We start from the raw sequence: 22,250 nt of genomic DNA on the forward strand, positions 1-22,250 counted from the left end.
ATATCATTTTTAGTATTCAAATATTCCATTATGAATATCTATGGTCCATTATCTTTATATTTGCTTTCTATGTTTAAACATCTTTCTAATTAACCATTTATTATTAAATATAATGGCATCTCTTTTGCTTTTCTAATTGGAAGTTAAAAGGTCAAAGGTTTTGGGTTTGATCCTCTCTTCTTATAGTCAATATAAATAAACAAATATTAATATAATATTTGTTTTTTTAGTTGCTATATTTTCCATGCTTCTTTTATTTGTTGCTTGAATATCATATTTAAGAGCGACCCTTTTTTCATTAAAATTAAAAAGTTATTTGTGTAACCAATAAAATTTGACCCCCCCCAAAAAAATATGAGATACCTTTACCTCACTTAGCCCACATGTCTTAATTGTGTAATTAATATTTGTTAGAATTAAATGAAATTTATTACTCATAAAACTTTAAAGGATTGACCAACCTCGTGGACTTTAAATGAAATCTTCCTCTAAAATAAAATATAGACTGAAGCCTTCAGAAAAAAAAAGCTGAAGGATCATGAATAATATAGGATGACAGTGATGAAGAAAAGGTCCAAAAATAATGGGAACCAATTTGTGAAGAAAATACAATTTTCAAATAGAAGACAGAGACTGCAAAAAATTTGAAGGTCAATGATCTATAGTATATGTTTCAGTGAAGAAGACGAGAGTATCAAAATATTGTAAAGTTGACAATCACCAGAAAGGAAAAGAAGGATGGAAGAAGGTTCATCAACAATATTAAATATTAGCAGATTGTCCAATTTTGAGTGCGTTTGAATTGAAATAGCTGGAAGAAAAGAATGGAAAGACAAAAAAACAAAAAAAAAAAGTTGGTCTTAAAAAATAAAAATAAAAAGAAAAAGCATAAAATTGTTAAATCTCATTAAATGTAGGCAAAAGAGCAAAATACCCCTTATATGATACCTATGTTGTATAATGCCCTTCTCAATTATTTTTTTTTTGAAGTTAGTTGCCTCCTTTAACTATCAAAAGTCAACCAATAGAAGAGTGCTATTACTAATTTACCCTTATTTATTAATATATTATAATAAATCAAAATATTTGTTATCATCAAATGACTACTTTGCCCATATCTTCTTCCCGTGCTTTCCTGCAGAAGTGCTCGGGACAGACATAGACTCTCTTTCGGACCTCTCCACTCGCTCGCTGACGAGCTTCCAAGGCAAGTTATGGCCTCGCCTGTGAAGCTGAAGGTTCTGGTCCCGTTGAAATCCTTTGTTACAGATCTGGCAAACCAATACTTAACTCTCCTGTTTTATAACCTTCTTTGCCACATCAATTTCTTTATTTCTTTAATTTTACTCCATTTCTTTTTTTTGCAAGTTTGGTTTCACAGTATATTGTACTTCACTGTTGTGACTTTTTTATGTTGTAAAAGACCATTCTTTGCAAAGTATAACCTTTAAAAGCAACACATTGTCATTATTGTATCAATTTACCATTTGAAACCGAACTTTCCAATTGATCTTACCAGATGATAGCAGAAATTTCAATGATGAAGGGATGAAAAAAAAAACGCAGGAAAAAGAAAAGAAAGGGGCAACAAATAGGGGCAAAGTGGTCATTTCATAATAGCAGATATTTTGATTTATTGTAATAAATTAATAAGTAAGTGTAAATTAATAATTGTGTTATATTGTTGGTCTGAAATTAGCTTTCGATGATTTTTAAGGAGCATTTTGCTTGCTCTTGTTGAAGGGAGCAACTTGTTTCAAAAAAATAATTCATGAGGCATTATGCAATATAGGTATAATATAGGGGGAATATGGGGGTGTATTTACCGTATTTTGCTCTTTTGGGTATATATATCTTTTAAGAAACACACCTTCCACGGTTTACTTTCCATGGCGCATAATATTATTATTATTATTATTATTATTATTATTTTGTGGTGGGCAAGAAACACACTCTCCAAGTATCTATTTATTTTCATTCTTTAAATTTAAAATTTATTTTGAGAAGTTGAGAAGATATTACTGAAACACAAGACTTTTGATGTTTATTTGGCTCTCAATCGGTCAAAAAATTTTATTGTATCATTTTACATTAAGGTTCAGTTTATTTGAATTGAAAATATTTTTCAAAAATTATTTTTTATTTTTTTGTATTAATTGTCATATAATATTTACAAAAAAAAATTAAAATCTAACAAAAATAATTTAATCATTAATTTTTACCAAGTCGTTTTAAACGTTAGTCTCGTAAACTTGCCTCAACCTCGACCTAACACTTTGTCAATACTGAAAAAATAAAAATAAAAATAAAAATAAATTTTACTTAAAAATATATATGAACAAACAAACCTAAAAAAAAAAATTTGCCATTCAAATCATCACAAAAAAAATAAATTAAAGCTCCAAGGGGTTGTTTGGCAGCTGGCTTTTGGTAACGCCTATCCAGTCACCATTCTCTTCCAAGCTGCCACGTGGCACGCGTCAGTTTTTTTTTTTTTTTTTTGGCCCTGTCAAAGATTAGTCCCCAATAATTTTCATTAACTTGAAGCATCAAGAAACATAGTCGGAGAGAGAAAGTTAGAGAGAGAAAGTTCCGCCGCCTTGTCTGAATCGACACCGTCAACCTGCTACTTCATTCAATAAGCTGCAGCTCCATCCTCACCACCGATGATTCTCTCAGAAGCACCCTCTTCTCTCATATAAATACACATTATATATATACACATTTATACATATATAATACATAAGCAGTGAGTTTTAGAGAGGGATGATGAACGTCAAGCAGAGGCGGCAGAAGCCAAGGCTCGACCGACGCAACGCAATCAAGGACATCGACTACGACGCGTCTGACTCACCGTCGTCATCGTCGGTCGACGACGAGTCCACTCACCGGTCTCGGTCGCTCGATTTGTCCGATCGAACCAGCTTTCGAGTTGAAGGGAACGATGGCGAGTTCGATCGGATTTGCCGCAGTTTAGGGCTTTCTGGAATTGAAGACTTTGCAATTCCTGCTGCGGCTTGGGAGGCTCGCATAGATCGCTCACCTTCCGATCCCTTTCTGAAGTCTAGGTTTAACAATCGTCGCAATTTGGATAAGTTGGATAAGTTGGAGGACGAAGAATCACCGGTGGATTGTGTGTCAGATGTATTTGAAGTTAAGGTTAAGCTTCGTGATGAGCTCAAGCATGAAAATGAGTCTTCTCGGTTTAATAATGGTCTAATTTCAGATAAGATTGAAAATAGGGTTATGGAAAGCGATGAAACTAAGGTTATGAATTTGGTTAGCGTTACGTGTAATAGGGAAGGTGGACGTGGGATTAAAGGTGCTCGTCCGCCACTACTTACTCCTCCGCCACTACTTGCTCCTCCGCCGGCGATGGCACGGTCGATAGCTCCTCCGCCGGCAATGACACGGTCAATAGTGGATAACGTCAGCTCAACTTGGGAGATATTCAGGGCTTTTGGTCCTCAAGACGATGAGGATTTGGCTTCACCCGTGTCTGCAAGGGTCATTAGCTCTTCGAATCTGGTTGAAGAAAGCGAGCATATTATTAGTAAAGAAATGTCGAATGGGGCACGGTTAAGAGATACTGTTGTTCTATCAGGGTCATTTTCAGAAGATACATCAAATGATGAGAATGATGATGATTCCTTTAGTACAACTATGGAATCTCAATCCATGTACCTTCTTTCGCCATGTGCAAGCTTTAGGCGGGGTATAAAGTCTTGGCAGAAGGGAGACTTTCTGGGAAGTGGATCATTCGGAACAGTGTACGAAGGTTTCACTGAGTAAGTGTTCTTAACACTTCACTGTTTTTACAGCTTATTCAGTTAATACGCGAGTTCTTAGTTTTCTTAGAACAGTTTCACTGAATTCGTTTAATTGGTAGTTATTTGAAATCTATTTTAAGGAAATTGAGTTTAAAAAGTTGAAGGTTAGTTAAAAGTTTTCTGAAAATTATTTTCTGTTTTCAGCATCCTTGAAATTTGTTTACGAAGAATTGAACCAAACATGTCCCTAGTTCTCTAAACCCTCATCTTCTTTTTTCTTTTTTTCTTTTTTTAATCAGGTGAATATTACCTTTTTGGATAGGTACACCTTTTACGTATTTTGTTTATGAGTTGCTTTGCAAGTGAACAATAGTTTGCCGCTTATGTCAGTTTTTACCTTTTGATTGGATATTCCTTGCTAGAAGTTATTATGAGTTATTTTGCACAGTTTGTGATAAACACACCAATTGAAAGGAGGTGGAGGGTTCAAAATCCGAGTTGGGATGTAATGTGTTCCTTATCCTCAGTGGTATACATGGTTTGGTTTGGTTCAGTCTAGGACTCTAGGGATATACTAGAACCAAATATAGTTGTCGACAGATTTCATACAAAATGAAACATGTAATTTTTCGATTTCTTGTATATTTTTTTCAAAAGTCTGTTTAGTTAGTTAAGTTACCACTATCTAAGGATAGATTGGAGATTTCAAAAGCTTCACAATGTGCATAAAAATATTTCAACTCTCAAATTATGTGCTATCAAATTAGAGTCCATAATCATGCTTTCACATGGGTGTACATTACATATTTTGAATCATTAAAATTATGTTTTTGGATGCATAAAACTATTTTCGAGTCAGGAAATGTAAGTGTTCAAATGTAGGGGAGTTTGATTGATCGAAGTACGGATTGGACATTTGTACCTTACCGTTCTATTGGTTGAACCTGAATTTCGATTGCTAGTATGGCTAGGAAGGCAACTTTGGAGCATGTCTGGCGGCTAGTGCTTAACCCCCACCACTCATTGTCAAAATGAATGAAAAAAGAAAAAAAGAGATTAGGGTTACATATAGCAGATGCCATACAGGCTTGGGTTGGAATGGTAGATGGACTCGCGTTTTTCTTTTAAGCAATGAATTATATAATATGCCTTCGGTTGGGTTGTTTTACCTCTAAGCTGAAGATAATTGAGTGCTTAATGGGCACAAGATTTGTGGGCTAAGGCTATAGTTGTTAAAGGCTCAAGACGCACTAAGGCGGCACAGGCCTTCTGGAGGCTAAGCGCAAGGCGCAGTATAAGGTGTGACCCCGATCGAAGTAAGGCACGTTTATTTAATATTGCATATTTAAACATATAATATTATATAAATTCATAATCAAGCAGTAATTACAGTTAATGTAAGTAGTGAATCATAAATTCATGAACTTTGCCAAATATTTCATAAGGTTAAACAATACGATATATGATATAGAACCTTTTAATTTAGTAGTCATCAAGTAAAAAAGAAAATGATATGAATAAATAATTAAAAAAATACAAGGCGCGCCTTTTTTGAGCCTGGAGCCTACTAAAAAGCACGAGCCTAAGGGCTTTATGTGAGCTTGATTGAAGGGGCCTGGCTTGTAGTAGGTTAAGGCGCTCTAGCTGAGCCTTGACGAGCCTACGGCTTTTTTTGGAGCCTAGACGCGCCTTTAACAACTATAGCTTATGTCATATAAAATAATAAAATTATTTTCACTTTTTTACATGCCCAAAATAAGCTGATTAACGATATTGTTCATGAACGTGTTCACAAACATAATGAGCCGAGCCAGAGATTGTTTGAATTAGGCTCGTTTAATAAACGAGCTCAGGAATCTTGTTTGAGCTTGGTTCATTTAGGAACAAACTAACATGAACCGAGCTCTTGGCGAGTCGAGCCCGAATTATTCATGAACAACTTGGTTTATTTATATCCCTAATTCCTCGCCATTGCATCTAGTTAGTGATTGTCTTTGAGTGCCGACCACGTACAATCCTAGAGCTAAGAGGAATTCAACACACAACAAGGTATCACACAACCAACAATCATTCTCTATGGACAGCCCTTCGCCAATATGATTGGTTAGCTTTTCAATAGGCATCCAACTTGTGGCTTCTCCATCTTTGCTGAGAATTAGGGATCATTTTTCTTCTTCTTCTTCTTCTTTTTTTTTTTTTTTTTGTGGTTGATTTTTTCATTGGACTCTTGAATCTGCTTAGGGACAGAATTATTAGCAAAAAGCGAAGTTACGTTTGATTTTTTCCTTGTCTTCTTATGGTTGTCATCTTTGTTTTTATAATTATTTCATCTTCCAATTCTTCTTCTCTTAGGAGGAGATCTCCTCTTATTTCTATTTATGCTTCTTTGTCCATTGCATGCGCCTTCTTGATCTCCTCTTATTCTCTATTTATGTTTTCTTTGTCCATTGCATGCGCCTTCTTTCTTTCCTCTTCTTCCTCATGTGTTTATTCTTTTTTTTTCCACAGTGATGGATTCTTTTTTGCTGTGAAGGAGGTTTCTTTGCTTGATCAAGGAAGTCAGGGCAAGCAAAGCATTCTTCAGCTTGAACAAGTGAGAATAATATATCTGTTTCTGATGAAAAACACATTGAATGTGGTGTATATAAAGCAGTTGTATTCATTATTTGTTTGCGTGATCTGTTTTTCTGATCCCCTTGTTCATTGGTTCAGGAGATTTCTCTCTTAAGTCAGTTTGAACATGGAAACATAGTTCAATATCTTGGTACAGACAAGGTATGGTTTCTACTTTTCGAGTGAATTCTTCTTTGTATTCTTCCTTCCTTCTATGTATAGTTTCTTCTAATGATAACTTATTGTTTAACATGCTTCTTGTTGGCCATATGCTTTAAGATGGTCTTGTTGAAAAATGGTGTGTTGCTTTTCGAATTGAAAGGTGATATAAAATCAATCTATTTTTGGCATAATATTGGTAGTTAGCACATGAATTGTAGTTAGCAGCTTCAGCTTCATACTTGGGTCACCTTTCCCGATCATTGGATGCTGATTCTAGATGAGTTCATCTTAAATTTCTGATGTGGGTAGTTCCATAAAGAAGGTTCTAATTTATATTGGTAAAGGCCAGTTGCCACTTTATTTAAGAGCCTACAGAGGAAATGCCCCATTGGATGACCCTGGATGTGGCATTTCAATTGTAGCTACATTTTTTTTTTAGAAGAATTAAGTTTGGAGGTTCTCTTTTGTTCTCCTTTTCACTTTCTCTAAATCTTTTTTAAGACGATTCCAAAGTTGTGTGGTGATCTTTTCCTATGAGCTATATCAGCTGCTAATTGGTTCTTGAAGCTTCCTTTATACCAATTAGTTCGACCTTTGAATGTCAAAGTGGAGCAAGAAATAAATTTAAAGCATCAGGTTATGGCCAAAAAAAGAAAAAAGAAGAAAAAAAAAATTGAGGTATTTCTGCTGTTGATGGACTTCCTAACTTCAGCAAGACTTTCGCTCCATTGTTGGTGGCATTATGTTGTTGATGAAAAAATAAAAAAGAAATATCTTCTGTATTTTACTTTTGGTCTTTGTTTGTTGTGTTCTCGTTTTCTCTTTCAATTATGATTTATGAGGACTGAGGTTCTTGTTTTCTTTTTGTTTCTGAATGCAAAATGGTCTTTGCAGGATGATAGCAAACTCTATATCTTCCTTGAGCTAGTAACCAAAGGTTCGCTTGCAAACCTCTATCAAAAGTATCAGCTGTGGGATTCCCAAGTCTCTGTATATACAAGGCAGATTTTGAATGGTTTAAATTACCTTCACAGCCGGAATGTGGTTCACAGGTGATACAAATAATATTCTCTTTGTCTCCCTACACCATGTAGCCAAACTTTTGCTTACTTGGAGGGGATTTTTTATTTATTTATTTATTTTTTTTCAGTTGGCAATGTTTTCTGTTCTTTGATTCCTTTTCTTTTTTCCATTGTCTGGTTTTTTTAAGTTAAAAAGCTGTATTCAGTATAAACCCTCTGCTTTTAGATGGATATTTGATTTGTATTTGAGGTTTCCTGATTGTTAAAGCAATAATGGAAGAAGATAGTACAATTGTTCATAGCAGCACTTTCTTTGGTAATATCCAATGTTGTTTTGGTAATAACAGCGGCCTTTATATAATTTCATGCACTTATCAGGCTCATATAAGAGAGATGGTGAGGTATTGAAGTGGTAGAAAAAATAAATATTAAGGAAGAAACAAAGAGAAAAAAGCAAATGACATAACAGAACAAGACACTCATGTTCACTCATAATTTGTTCAAGAACTGTTCTGTTCAAATGACCAGAACACCCTTACTTTAGACTCACAAAATTTTGTAATCGGAGCCCCCAGCTTATTACCTGGTGAACACATGTCAATTCTGCTTATCTAGTCACAAATATAATTCAATTAATTCCCTTCTATAGGCGTTAATAGAGGTATTACTGAGTTGTTGTCTTCTCGTAGGTAAAGTTTCTTTGACATAATTATGTCTCTCTTGAAGGATAAGATTAATTATTAACTTCTCCGCTATTATCACTTAACTTTGCTGGATGTATGTATCGATTCAATACACAGCCCTGCTCCTAACTCATCTCAACTCAACTCAATATAGTTTTTTCTCTCAACTACTTAGGGTTGGTTCGCTGAATCCTATTTTTTCCATTTAGCTTAGCTCCCAGCTCCTAAAAGAATAAAATTTGATCTTCCCTAGATCAAACCATACTAGATACTGTTATGTTCTGCTGTGGTGATGGGTCTTGCTGTTGTTGTATATTGACGTGTTCTAATTAAAGAATTTATCTGAATATTGATAAAGAGGAAAAAGACAACCATAGTAGATATTTGATACTTTGTAACCCAATGAAACATGGAAAACCAAAAATTCTGCTCTGATCACGTTTGATTCTTTGTAGTATGTTTTGCAGATTTCTTTCTTTAACTCTTACTGTTTTTTTATCTTCTTTAAGGGATATAAAATGTGCTAATATATTGGTGGATGCAAGTGGATCTGTGAAACTTGCGGATTTTGGGTTGGCAAAGGTTAGTTTTTTAAGCATAACTCTCTCTCTCTCTCTCTCTCTCTCTCTCTCTGCTTTTAGATGTTAAACTACTGAAAATGTCATCTTGTGTATCTTCTCAGGCAACCAAATTAAATGATGTAAAGTCATGCAAAGGGACTGCTTTTTGGATGGCCCCGGAGGTTTGCCTCTATTCTATCAGAATCTTCCATTCTTTCTGGGTGTTAACTGTATTAACTTGCAAATGCTATGTAGTCAGATACGTGTTATCTTTTTAGTATGTTAAGAATCTTCAATTATTTTTGGGTATTTAACTGTATAAGCTTGCAAATGCTATGTAGTCAGATAAGTGTTATTTATTAGTATGCTAACTGATCCAAGTGCGTACTCGTAGCATTATCTACATACAGTAATGGTGATAGTTTTAAATCATTTTTGTATGCTAATCCCATCAACTCTCTCTCTCTCTCTCTCTCTCTCTGAGACATGCATTTTCAATTAGAGATTCTGTTGTTTGTTTTTTCTATTTCCAATTTTTCTTCTAAAGTGTATTTGTTTGGTTTATGCCAGATCTTTGACATTTTTCTAACAATATACTCTCATAATACAAGTGATTTTGTAAGTAATTAAAGGTTAAAATTGGTATTATATATTTGTAGGGTAGCTATTCTTTCTTTCACTCCTCTCTTCCCCCAATTTTGGACAGATAAAAAAACTTCCAAAACATTGTCTAGGAGGGATGAAGCATCCCTCCTTTCTTCCTCCCTATCTTCCCTTCCTTTTAACTAAACAAGGGAAGCTTCTTCTATCCGTCTTCTCTTCCATCCTTCCTCAATCCTTCCTTCCAACCAAACATAGCATTTGTTGAATGAAAGAAACACGTTTTTGAAAACTAAATAGACTGATAACAAAAAAAACCCGTTTGATAGTTCAGTTTACAGAAGAAAAGTTATGCCTAACAATTTGTCTCGTGAACTCTTAATCTGAGGTGAAACTGCTACATTCCATTGCACAACAATTGTTACTGTTTGCTAACTTTTTTCGTTGATGATAAACTACATTTGATAGCACATCAGTGAATATGCCATCATAAAATTTTGAAACAGGTGATTGCAGCACTCTAGGGGCAAAGCAATAGTAGACACCATATGTAAAAAGATGCATCAATGATGTGTTCTGGCTTGATTCAAGTTTGTTTTAAAAATGACTATATGAAAAATCACAGTGCACAATTTTAAGCAACTATGAAGTTCACTTTTCTTTCTTTCTTTATTATTTATTAACCATAAAATGTCAGTACAAAAATTTATAATTCTAATTAATATGATAAATGGGTAAGCAGAACTTTTTTTTTGTACATATTTCTTTATAAGACAATTTTGAATTGATTAGTTGATAATTTACTCAAAGATCATATGATGAGAAATTTGGTCATTGTACAAGTATTGTTATATATTTTTTTATTTTTATTTTTTATTTTTACAAAAAAAATGATAAATGATAATGATTAACATTTTGACAAATACATAATAGTGACTCCACTTTCATTGCATATCTGTGTTTAGTACACATAATGTAATATTTGGATTATGTTCTTTCAAATTATGTATATTCTCAATGCTCACAATTCCTTAGAACTAATGCACAATATTTGTTATGGAAGAATGCATATATGTATATATATTATACAGTCCATAAAAAAGCAACATCTGAATTCCTTGTTAGTGTTATTATTATTTTCAGGCAAAATTCATAAGCTCTGTTTTTAATGGATCCTACTTACAAAGTCTCATGAAGTTTTGTACTGTTACCTTTTGTGTACAACCGGTATGTGAAAGAGCGTTGCATAATACTGACTATATTTGTTGCAACATGATACAGATTGTTGTTTTTAGATTTGTGCCGACTCTGATGTTCTATTCATACATGAGCTGATGTGTTTGTTGCTCATCTGGCTTTTCAGTTTTCTATGGAGGAAAACCTTGTATATATATGTTGGTCATAGATGCCTCTAGCATACCTGTCTTTATTGTGTAATGAGGTGTAATAAATTAGACATGCACTATCAGGTCGTTAACCGGAGGAACCGTGGCTATGGGCTTGCAGCCGATATATGGAGCCTTGGATGCACTGTGTTAGAGATGTTAACACGTCAAGTTCCATACTCACACTTGGAAGGGGTATGCATGACATTTACTATAAATTCAGTAATTATTTTATTATTACTAAATAGTTTCATTCTTAGGTCTGGTGATTTCTTACATTGATTGCTTTGGTTTTTTATACATTCTTTATGTGAGAAACCTTGAAAAATGTCTTGCCAGAAGTTGTGGGTCTCTTATTTTGTAGCTCAATATTTCAATTAATTTGAATGCCATTCACATCATTTGTTTTTGTTTTTTTTTTCTTTTTCTTATTTGTAATGTTGCTCATGATTGAAGTTTGGTAATCCATGTGATATGATTGGTTCAACAAAGTTGCTTCAGTAATGTTGGTTCTGTTCTAATGCTAGATTATTACACATAGTTGACATGTGAGAGCCACAGTTCTTGAATCTTCAGATCTCCTTGGACAGGCATAGACTGCATAGTATAATTGGGATTGGTGTAATTGAATAAACAGTTTGGTGCAGATGTTATTGAACCTTTAGGCTTTCTTTTGGGATTGGCACAATTGAATAAATAATTTTACTGATCACAACTTCCTGAAAGAGAAGTTCTGTTTGCATTAAACAGGAGTCCAATTTTTGCCTCTTCTGCTCCCTCTGAGATTTCTTTCTATCAAAGAATTATATGAACGGTTGATTCCCGCGTGATAGTCTCTAGCAAAGATTAAATGGAACCATTAATGGATATGATACTTCTCTTTCAAGCCATTCAACACAAAATTGTAATCATGTTCAGAAGAATATTTCATAGAAGGTATCCCTGCCATGGTTGAGCCCTGCCTTTGATTTTCTTTTAAGCTAAGCCGCCCTAGGAGTAGGGTTTAAGGTTACTTCTTTCTTCCGCAAATCCTGTTATCTCACGTATGCAAAAGTTGAAAATTCTCCAAATTACTCTCAAAAAAATATTGTCCTGTGGGGTAACGGATAAAGCATACAGTAAAACCAAAGGAGTGCTTAGTTCTGTATTGATTACTGTGACAAGCGTTCGACATATTCTACAACATTTTATGCATTCTTCAACTATCACAATCATTCTTATCCTATAAAATGCCCTTTTTATTGCCGTACACCTAGATCTTTGAAATGCTTTGTACAAAAAGAATAAAATTGAAAAGAAAAAGAAATTGTTTGATGTCCCAATGAATTTTATTAAATGTCTTGTTGTATTACCCATATTTTGCAAATTGAAACCCATGCTGAAGTGGAGGATTTTTTTAGTTTTTATTAAGGATGTATCTTCTTGTGCCATGACCAGATGCAAGCAATATTTAGGATTGGCAGGGGTGAAGCTCCTCCTATTCCTGATTCCTTATCAAGAGATGCCCAAGATTTTATCCTTAAATGTTTACAAGTTAACCCAGATAATCGGCCTACTGCTGCTCAGCTATTGAACCATCCATTTTTGAAGAGGCCATCGATAACTTCTTCTGTAGGCCCTGCATCTCCTTACTATAATGGCAGAATACCATAAATGATTTGCTCCACTTTTGATGACCAAAGAAATTGAGGTAAAAATCTTATTACTTCTAATCTTCATGTTGAATTGGCTTGCTTATTATGTACAATTCTTTGTACAGATCTATATGTTACAAGCATATTATTCAGGGAATGGATTAATTCTTACATACCATTGCTATTAATAATTCACATTCATCTGATACATGTACTCAAAAGCTCTTTGTGCTAATACTTGCAGCGTATTCATGTGAACACTCAGAAACTGGTTTTAAATGAGAAGCCAAGCGCTGCGCTCGTCCATATTTACCCATTGGACAATTCTTAGCATTGGAGAGCAAGTTGGTGTACACGCGTCTCCAATATAGACGGTTGTGTGTGATTATGCAAAAATTGTATGTTTTTTTTGCCCTCGCTTCTTTTTTATTTCTCATTCTTTTATTGTATTAGCAAGAGAAGGGGGATATAGGGAATCAAGTTTGTATGAGTAATTGTAAATATCAAGTGTTTATTTTTGTATACAAGTTAGCCAGCAGAAAAGATAGGAAGCATATCTTTTAGTGAAAGTGCCATCTTTTCTGAATGATTTTGGTTATCTTAATATTTCTGTTTGTTATATTTGTGTGATTTTGTTTATTGTGTAGGGAGTATGTGGATGAAGAGATCCGTTCAAATACTCTTGGGGATTATGTTCGCACAATCCAAATTTGTTCTTGCACTTCGACGTCACCTTCAATTTTTTCCGAAAGGAAATGACATAACTATCCTTCAAAAAAATCATGTTCTTGTTATTTCAAAAAGTACTCGCCCTACAATTTTGAGGAGCAATTGTCATTTGGTTTGTTTGGAAAAATATATATATATAGTTTGGGAGTAGTTATTAGCACGCAAATGAACAGCTAAAACATTCAGATATCTCACCGGTTGATAAAATGATAGAAAAAGGAGGGTAAGAGCAACTACATGGATTTATGTTCATTGCAAAGGCTAAAAAATAAAAGGGTTTGGACAAATAACAATAGTTTACATGCTTAAACCAGTCAACTTGGAAGTTAGGTTCAGTTTTTTGTTCGGTTCAGTTTTTTTGTTCTCAGAGTACTGAATATTCGTAAACTTTATTAAAAATTTTTGGTTGTCAGTTTTCTGTTTCATGATAATTTTATTATAAAAAATGTATGTTTTTATAGCAGTGTGCTTTATAAGTTTTCTGATAAAAGGTATTTTTAAGTGAATAAATTGGATAGAAGTATATATGCATGGATTTAAAATAAGATGTAAAGACTTGAATAATCTATTACAGAAAGCTTCTAAGTTGCACAATGGTTATACTCCCTAATAGATATCTATTTTAAAATTAAATATTCTTTTTCTTTTTTTTTGACAAGTTAAAATTAATTATTCTTATATCCTCAAATTCTTATAAATAAAATAGTGAAGATAGAAAAACCGAATTATTTCTCCTGAATATCCACCGAATTTAACGTGACCAAGCCGAGTCATAAATTTTAAGCGTATTTCTAACGGGAGAATTTATTTTTTCTCTCACCTCATGTGGGCTTGGTGGGTCATCCGCTGTTCACCTTCAACCTCACAAAATTGTCCTGCTTCTTCAACCTCACAAATCGCAGCACTCAATGGCGAGCCTGAGAAGAAGCTTCCAGTCAAAACGCAATCTCTTGCAATGGAAGCCCACGCAATCCCTCTCATGGCTCATCGTTGGCCGTTAATTTTGCTCTTATTGGCTTTCATTTGATTACTGGTCTTTTTTTTTTTTTTTTTTTTTTTTTTTTTTGGGTATTGTTTTGCAAATTTGTTGAATTGGGTTTGGGAGGAAGAGACACATTTGTGGTTTCTTGGGCTGACTTTGATTCAAATAAAAGAACCCAGAATAATATTTCTTAAGGTTGAGCTACGAAGACCCTGTAATTTATGTTTTTGGTTTGTGCAGTTCCTAATTTAGATTGTAAGGTGTAGCTAGTAATCATTTGGAATTTTTGATCTCCTCGTTGATTCCTTCTTCTTCAACCTCACAAATCGCAGCACTCAACGGCAACGAGTCTGAGAAGATGCTTCCAGTCAAAACCCAGTCTCTTGCAATGGAAGCCCAAACAATCCCTCTCAGGGCTAATCGCCGGCCATTGATTTTGCCGTTGAAAAAAAAAAAAAAAAAAAAAACTTTTGGGAAAATTTTATAATGGAATAATAAACTGATTAAGGCCTCGTTTGGATTGAGGGATTTGGAGGGTTTTGGAGAGAAAAGAAAGGGAAGGATAGGGATAGGTGTGTTTGGATGGAGGGTTTTGGAGAGAAAAGAAAGGATTGGGAAGGATTTGGAGGGATAGCCTATCCCTCCAAATCTCTCCTAAACAGTAAAACCAAATCCCTCCAAAATTGACAAGATTTGGAGGGATTTGGAGAGAAAGGGAGCTAATGACCTTTGGAGCCCATTCGGAAAAGTCGCCGGAAGTTGCAAAGATCATCGGAAAATTCGTCGAAAGTTGCAGAGACTGTCGGAAACTCGCCGGAAGTTGCAGAAATCGTCGGAAAAGTCGCCGGAAGTTGCAGAAATCGTCTGAAAATTCGCCGGAAGTTGCAGAGAACGCCGGAAAATTCGCTGGAAGTTGCAGAGATCGTCTGTTGCAGAGATCGTCTTTTGATTTTGGTAGATTTTGTAGTTGGCAGTTGGAGAGAGAGACAGCCGATATGGGTTTTGACCTTCTATTTTTGTAGATTTTGTAGTTTGCAGCTGGGGAGAGAGAGAGAGAGCAGATGGGTTTTGAACTACTAATTTTGGTAGATTTTGTAGTTGGCAGTTGAAGAGAGAGAGAGAGAGCTGATATGGGTTTTTGACTATTTTTGTAGATTTTGTAGTTGGAGAGAGAGAGAGAGAGAGAGAGAGAGAGAGAGACGGAGGGATCTGTGAGATGTATAGTTTTTAGGGGTATGCTTGAACTCACCTATGGAATTAGTCATGACCGCAACTTCCGGCAAAAAATGGCCGTTAATGCGATTGAACTCACTTCCGGCGAAAAATGGCAGTTAATGGGTTTCATGTTGTCGGAATGGGTTTCTGGGTAGGGACGATTTCCCTCAAAATTATAAGAGATTTCCATGTTTCCATAATGATCTCCAGAGAGTGCGATTGAAGGAGAAATAGCCTTATTTGCCTCTGTTAATTTACACAACAGTTTCCGAAAAATAAAAATAAAAAACACCATTACTCATCATAATATATATATATATATATCTCACCAAGAAATTGTGAGATATATAAATAACTCATCAAGTAACTCGTCAATCACCTCCAACCCAACTTGTTCAACAATTTCTCCCCCTAAATCAAGAAATCCCATTCCATCTCCAATCGCAACTTCTGCACCCTCTGGTTCCAGTGTTACGGCGACTCTTATGTGGACTGCAACCGCAACAAAATCTAAAAAAGTTGGATATAAGATGGTATGGGGTGTGAATTTCCCAAAATGGATGTTGTCTCAACTTGAAGGGAGGTGATACAGCTGATTGAGAGAACCAAAAGAAATGGAGATGAATTTCAGAAACAACCACTACAGTTGCTAATTCGTCTTTACTTTCTCTCTCTACTTTTGTTGACTGATAGCATTGGAAGGTTGATGGGCGATCACATCAAGATTCCAACACTACTCCGAATCAACACCACCCATCCAAACCCAAATACTACGGCGCCGTCGATTTTATTGCCTTGCCCATTTTAGTGTTCTAACCCTACCAAAAAGGGTAAAGGGTAAGATAGTAATTTTATTATTATCAATTCTTTTCTTTTCTTTCCTTTTTGTTATCCAAACAACAATATTATCAATTCTTTTCTTTTCTTTCCTATCTATCCAAATATGAATATAAACATCTTTTCTTTTCTTTTCTCTCATAATCCTTTCTTTTTTTTTCTGTCCGTGTATCCAAACGAAGCCTAAAGGAATTGATTTGATTAAAAGTCGGTCGATATGGCGCTGCTCTTCGTTGCTTGATGATGCAAATATTATATATTTGTTGTCCGAATGAGGTAACGATTATAAATCACGTGTTTAAAGAAGTTGGCGTGTCTTTACCAGGTCACATTCGGTGACAATTCGAAAATAATTGTTCGGTTCCTTATCATTATTCTAAATAAATAAAATAGCAAGGTGAATCCACCACCTCATTTGTGGGACCTGCCACTAATATATTGCCCCTCTCAAAGAAATTTAAAAACCACGACTTCCCTAAGAAGAAGGCCATAACTCTCGTCTGCACCAGACTTGGCCTCTCACGGCATCGCCGTCGATAAATTCACCGGCGCACGCATTTTTGCCGAGTGCTACTCTCCGAATGCCAAGGCCAATTCCCTTGCCAACGCCGGCGACGAATCGTCCGACCACAACAGACCAGAAAGCACCACTCCAAACGGCAAGAGAAGTTCCCACCCACCACAAGAAGCCAAACACGGTGGCGTAGCTGTCGATTCCATGAGTTCCGAGTCGATCATTGGAAGGAACACACGTGGCTGAGATCGTGAATGAGAGATGTGATGCGCAACAGTTTTGTAAGAGTGCAGAACAGTGTAAGAACAAGATTGATTCATCGATTCCTCCGGTAACGTGACTCCGGAACTCACCGCTAGAATCGGCGGCTAGTGGCTACCGCAGTGTCTGGACTTGAATTTGGCGGAGTTGCGGGCGCCAGTTAATTTATCGGAGGCGATCATCCGGTGCCGGTGAGGGCTATGGTCGTCTTCTTCGGCAATGAGAGGGAAGTCCTGGTTAGTGCCTTAGTGGTTACATGACGCGTAGAGAGAGAAAGTTGGGAGGATAGTGAGGCGTAGAGAGAGAGTTGGGAGGGAGACGATTGGAATTCTGATGAGTAAAAGTTGCTGACACAATATACGTACTACATGGCAATTTAGTAGCGGCCGGACCACCACCTCAAAAAGCTTTGAGAAACAAAAAAGGGGTGGACCATAAGCCAAGGCTTTGATAGTCAAACAGTTACACCGACTCAAAACTTAACAAAAATTTGAATGAACAACATTTGAATAGAAAGAAAGCTAAAGTTAAGAACATTATTGTCTCTGAGTCTAATAGGAGAGTACTTCTAATTTTGTTAGTAATTAAAAGCTAAAGTAATGAACATTATTGTCTTTTAGTCTAATATTTCTAAACTACAGTATCAAAATACATCCGGGGGGACTACAAAACTCAGCACTAAAATACTACATTGTGACTATGAAGCATACGTCCGTTACTTTTAGCCTTAAAAATAAAATAAAAGGCCTAACACGCCCCAGTTTAATTCCAAAATTTCTTTCTATGCCATCCCTTTTCCCTTCTATGCCACCTGATTCATCTTCTCCCCCACACCTTACACAAAGCCGAAGCTATGAACGACATTCCATGAACCAGGGGTGGTAATAAATAAAAGGTCCAACATTCTCCAATTTAATAGTGTTATATTCGTGTCAATCCATTCAATACAAATTCTTACAGCAGATCAAAACTGAATACATTATCACCTTTCCAATTATACAACTCATCAAATCATTTTAAAAATTTATGACCAAAATTACTATGACAAACAGAAATAGCACAGATGCCACAAAACTGCAAATTTGTGAGATTAGTGTCATGAATTCTTGTTCCACGTAATATCCAAATGATCCTGATACATAAAATTGGATGTCAACGGTATCTAATAGCTTTAGTAGAGGGTAAATTTTTTGGATAAAATCATATATTCCAAACTTGACAAATGTGCCATGGCAAAGTCGGCTCCTGCCCGGCCTCCATCATCGCCGCCCCACACCAGTGGCTGCTCCGATTGCTCCACCAACCCGACAACTTCTTCAAACCCACAATCCTCCAGACTCGAACCACAATCGAAGATATCATCAATTTTTTTTTTTTCAAAATCCCCAAATATAAGGCATAGCATTGGCGTCGAATGCGATAATAGTACGGACATGGTCGTGGTCAAAGGTGGGTATTCCAGATGAGCAATACTTGCATCAGAGGATGAAGTTCATCGTGGCCACACTCCCTGCTGACACCTGTTCAACATTAAAAAATATAAAAAATGGGTAGTACCCATTTGTACGGGTTAAACCCGTTTCTCCTAAGCACTAATCTCCTCTCCCTCCCCTGCTCTCTCTCTCCTCTCTCTTCCACCTTCTCTCTCTACAATGGCTTCTTTCTTCAGAGACAGAACCCTCGGCCAATCCAAGAGAGAGAACATGCCCGGAACAACCAGCTCCCGCTTCAGCCTCACCACCGCCACCGTCGCCGCCGTTACCGCCACCACCTCCTCTCTTCCCTCCCCATTCGGCGACCTCACGCCCACACTCTCCGCCACCGACCTCCGCGACACCGCCTACGAGATCTTCGTCACCGCTTGCCGCACCTCCACCAGGAAGCCTCTCACCTACATTCCTACCAATTCTTTCAACTCCGACCGATCCCCATCCCCGTCGCCATCGTCGCTGTCCAGCTCGCCGTCAAGCTCACCGTCAATGCAGCGATCCCTCACTTCCACTGCTGCTTCCCAAGAAGGCGTTAGGGCTCCGATCCAGTTCCAATTCGACGCTGATAGTTATAGCTTGTTTTTTTTGTTTCTTTTTTGTAGTTACAATTTTTTTTTTTAAAAAAAAAATTAGTAATGGTAGTGAATTATGTGTGATCTAGATTGGAGCTGCTAATGTGGGTGTTAGTGTTATTTTTATTATAAACTCAAAGACCCTTGATTTCTTTTAATTGAGGTTGGCAATGCATATTTTGAGGATCTGAGATATTTTGATTTCCGCCATTGATGAACAGAGTTGCTTGAAATAGCTAGATTCAAAAACTCCCATTTCATTTATATATGTTAGTTTTGGTAGCTTAGCTCGATTGAAGTCGACTCAGCTTCATGAAATTGCTTACGGTCTCGAGTCGTCTGATTACAGTTTCATTTGGGTGGTCGAAAAAATAATGGAATCGAACGAAAAAAGTGATAAAAATTGGTTACGCGATGGGTTTGAGCAGAGAATGATGAAAACCCAGAAGGGGTTGATCATCAAAGGGTCGGCTCCACAGTTGCTGATCTTGGAACATGAGGCGGTGGGGGGTTTTATGACCCACTGTGGGTGGAATTCGACTATGGAGGGTTTTGTGCCGGCGTGCCGATGGTGACTTGGCCGATCTCGGCGGAGCAGTTCTATAATGAGAAGCTGGTGACGAAGGTGTTGCGGATTGGGGTGAGGGTGGGGAGTTTGGAGTGGGCATCGTGGAATATGGAGAGGAAGGAGGTGGTGGGGAGGGAGAAGGTGGAGGCGGCGGTGCGGCGGTTGATGGGAGGCGGTGAGACGCTGGAGATGAGGCGTCGGGCGAAGGAGTTGGCGGAGAAGGCGAGGAGAGCGGTGGAAGAAGGTGGGTCGTCTTTATAAAGAGAGAGAAGAGAGTGCGGAGAAACGGGTTTAACCCGCACAAATGATATTACCCATATTTTTATTATTTTTTAATTTTAAACAGTTGTCAGCAAAGAATGTGGCCACGTCAACAGGGAGGATTAACTTCATCCTGGAGGATGCAAGTATTACTCGTTCCAAATCGTGCAAGGTTTGTGATTGTTCGAATGGGATTTGTGAGCACGACCCAGTTCCGGTTGTTCTAATGACCAAAGGTTGCAATCTTAATCCATTTCTTTCTTATTATAAATACACAATTTGACCAGGCCTTTCCTAGACACGTTTCTCTCTCTATAGGCAAATATGCTTTATATATATAAGTATATATTATTAATTAATATGAGTCTATTATCAGTTGACTGTTACTTCAGAGACGACGTTGCTTGTTCTCAATATGTTATTTGTTGATGACTCTGAAGGGTGCTAAACACTGAGAGAGAAGACCAAGTCAAAACATCCCCAAATCTTGATGTAGAGGCAGCACAATAAAATTCAATACTTAGTGGAGTAGATGTTTGTTTACTTGGTGTTGTCTTCTCTCTGGAACAAGTCATGATCAACTTGTTCAGATTCCAGAATGACCAAATAAAAGTTCGAATATTTACAATAATTTGTTTGCTCTCCCTCCCTTCTCCTAGAGTCTTGTAATAAAGCCTGCAATGGCCGACTTGCTGATCTTGGGCGCTGTAACAGCTGTTGGATCTGGGTTGGGTTTTTACATTGCAAAAAATGTCAGGAATACTTTTCATTTCCAAAAGAACTTCAACTCTTTGAGAGACGAAATGGAGAAATTGATGGAGCAGAGAAATGTTGTGAAGAGAATGGTTGAAAGAGCCGAGAGTGTACAGATGCAGAGCACCGAACAAGTTAAGGGTTGGCTTCGAAGCGTAGAAGAATTTAATTCGGAAGTGGAGGTGCTCCTGGAACAGGTTGCTGCAAAAGAGATCCAGAAAAAGTGTCTAGTAATCTGTCCTAGACTTAAACTCAGCAAGAAAATACTTAAGAAGCTTAAAGTTTTGACAGATCTGAAGAGTGCGGGAAATTTCAGCACTGTCGCTGAAGCATTGCCCCCGGGTAGAGTAGAAGAAGTGCCTCTTGAAATGACTGTGGGATTGGATTCGGCATTTGACAAGGTCTGGGATTTACTTGGTAGAAATGATGAAGTGGGAATCATCGGAATATTTGGAATAGAGGGTGTTGGTAAGACAACCCTCCTCAAGAAACTCAACAACGAGCTAGCAAATCAGCTGATTGCAGAATTTGATGTGGTGATATGGGTTGCAGTGTCCAAAGATCTAAATGTTGAAAAAGTTCAATATCAAATTGGGAGAAGGCTTGGATTTCCACATGACATATGGAGGGATAAGAGCCAAGACCAAAAGAAGGCAGACATCTTTAGGGTCTTGAAGATGAAGAGGTTTGTGCTATTGTTGGATGACATATGGGAGCGACTTGATCATCTTGAAGTGGGAATTCCTCTCCCAAACGAACAAAATAAGTCCAAGATAGTGTTCACCACCCCATATAAGCATGTGTGCGGCCTCATGGAAGCTCAAAGGAACATTGAATTGGAATGTTTGTCACCACAGCAAGCGTGGGATTTGTTTCAAGACAAGGTGCGAAAAGAGATCCTAAATTCTGATCCCGAAATATTCAATCTAGCCCAACACATTTGCCAAGAATGTGCTGGTTTGCCACGTAAGCTGGTTACAGTTGCACGAGCCATGGCTAGCAAGACAACTTCCAAGGAATGGAATGATGCAATAACTTTCTTCAGGATATCCTCTTCTCAACTTTCAGGTATGGGAGACAAGGCGTTTCCTCTTTTAAAGTTAAGTTTTCATAGTTTATCTCATCACATTGACCAGGACTTGTTTCCTGTATTGTTCACTTTTCCCAGAAGGTCAGTTTAGAGATGATACTGCAGTTTTTTCTAAGTCCTATTCAGATGACTCAAACATCGGTAATGATGATGATTCCTATAGTACAACCATGGAAACCAAGTGCCTTCCTGCCCCATGTCCAAAATTTAGGCGCATTATAAAGTCTTGGCAGAAGGGGGACCTTCTGGGAAGTGGATCATTCGGAACAGTCTACGAAGCTTTCACTGAGTAAGTCTTCCATACCACTTCACTGCCTTTGTAATTTAGGGATTGCTTGGCTTGGTTTTCTTACAATTTTTAGTTCTCAGATAATTAAAAACAGTACAAAATTTTCATTTAATTGATAGTTTTGAAATCTGTCTTACAACAATTGAATTTGAAAGGCCCAACTTTAGATGACAGTTTTGTGAAAACTACTTTTGTTTCGAGAGTTCTTGAAATTTGTTTGCAGAGAACAGAACCATAAAGGTCCTTGGTTCTTTGGATTA

General features: G+C 36.9%; 2 protein-coding genes across 4 annotated transcripts in view; both read left to right on the forward strand.

The window, feature by feature from the left end:
- The first annotated feature begins 2,524 nt into the window (after window positions 1-2,524).
- Window positions 2,525-13,420, forward strand: LOC132294325 (mitogen-activated protein kinase kinase kinase 1-like). 2 transcript variants are annotated; one of them, XR_009478032.1, is made up of 10 exons: window positions 2,525-3,788; window positions 6,279-6,363; window positions 6,483-6,545; window positions 7,440-7,597; window positions 8,760-8,832; window positions 8,933-8,992; window positions 10,880-10,990; window positions 12,233-12,485; window positions 12,674-12,827; window positions 13,077-13,420. XR_009478032.1 is itself a non-coding variant. In XM_059792139.1 (9 exons), exons 1-8 carry the CDS (start codon window positions 2,767-2,769, stop codon window positions 12,446-12,448), a joined length of 1,788 nt encoding a protein of 595 aa, XP_059648122.1. In that variant the 5' UTR covers window positions 2,525-2,766; the 3' UTR covers window positions 12,449-12,485; window positions 12,674-13,068. The 2 variants fall into 2 exon arrangements, 1 of the variants encoding a protein (XP_059648122.1); XM_059792139.1 differs by lacking the exon at window positions 13,077-13,420 and having other exon boundaries at window positions 12,674-13,068.
- Window positions 13,421-19,821: 6,401 nt separating this feature from the next.
- Window positions 19,822-22,250, forward strand: part of LOC132294327 (disease resistance protein UNI-like) — a 106,053-nt gene continuing 103,624 nt past the window's right edge. The window contains exons 1-2 of one of the 2 annotated variants that reach the window (XM_059792141.1): window positions 19,822-21,679; window positions 21,780-21,990. In XM_059792141.1, the coding sequence (XP_059648124.1) occupies window positions 20,539-21,679; window positions 21,780-21,990 (1,352 nt within the window). In that variant the 5' untranslated portion in view covers window positions 19,822-20,538. The remainder of the gene's footprint in view (window positions 21,680-21,779; window positions 21,991-22,250) is intronic. The other variant, XM_059792142.1, reaches the window with a different exon arrangement.

This window comes from Cornus florida, unplaced genomic scaffold, assembly GCF_030987335.1.
Source record: "Cornus florida cultivar Cherokee Brave unplaced genomic scaffold, ASM3098733v1 CherokeeBrave_3.0.0_Hap2_Chr02, whole genome shotgun sequence".
Lineage (NCBI taxonomy): Eukaryota > Viridiplantae > Streptophyta > Magnoliopsida > Cornales > Cornaceae > Cornus > Cornus florida.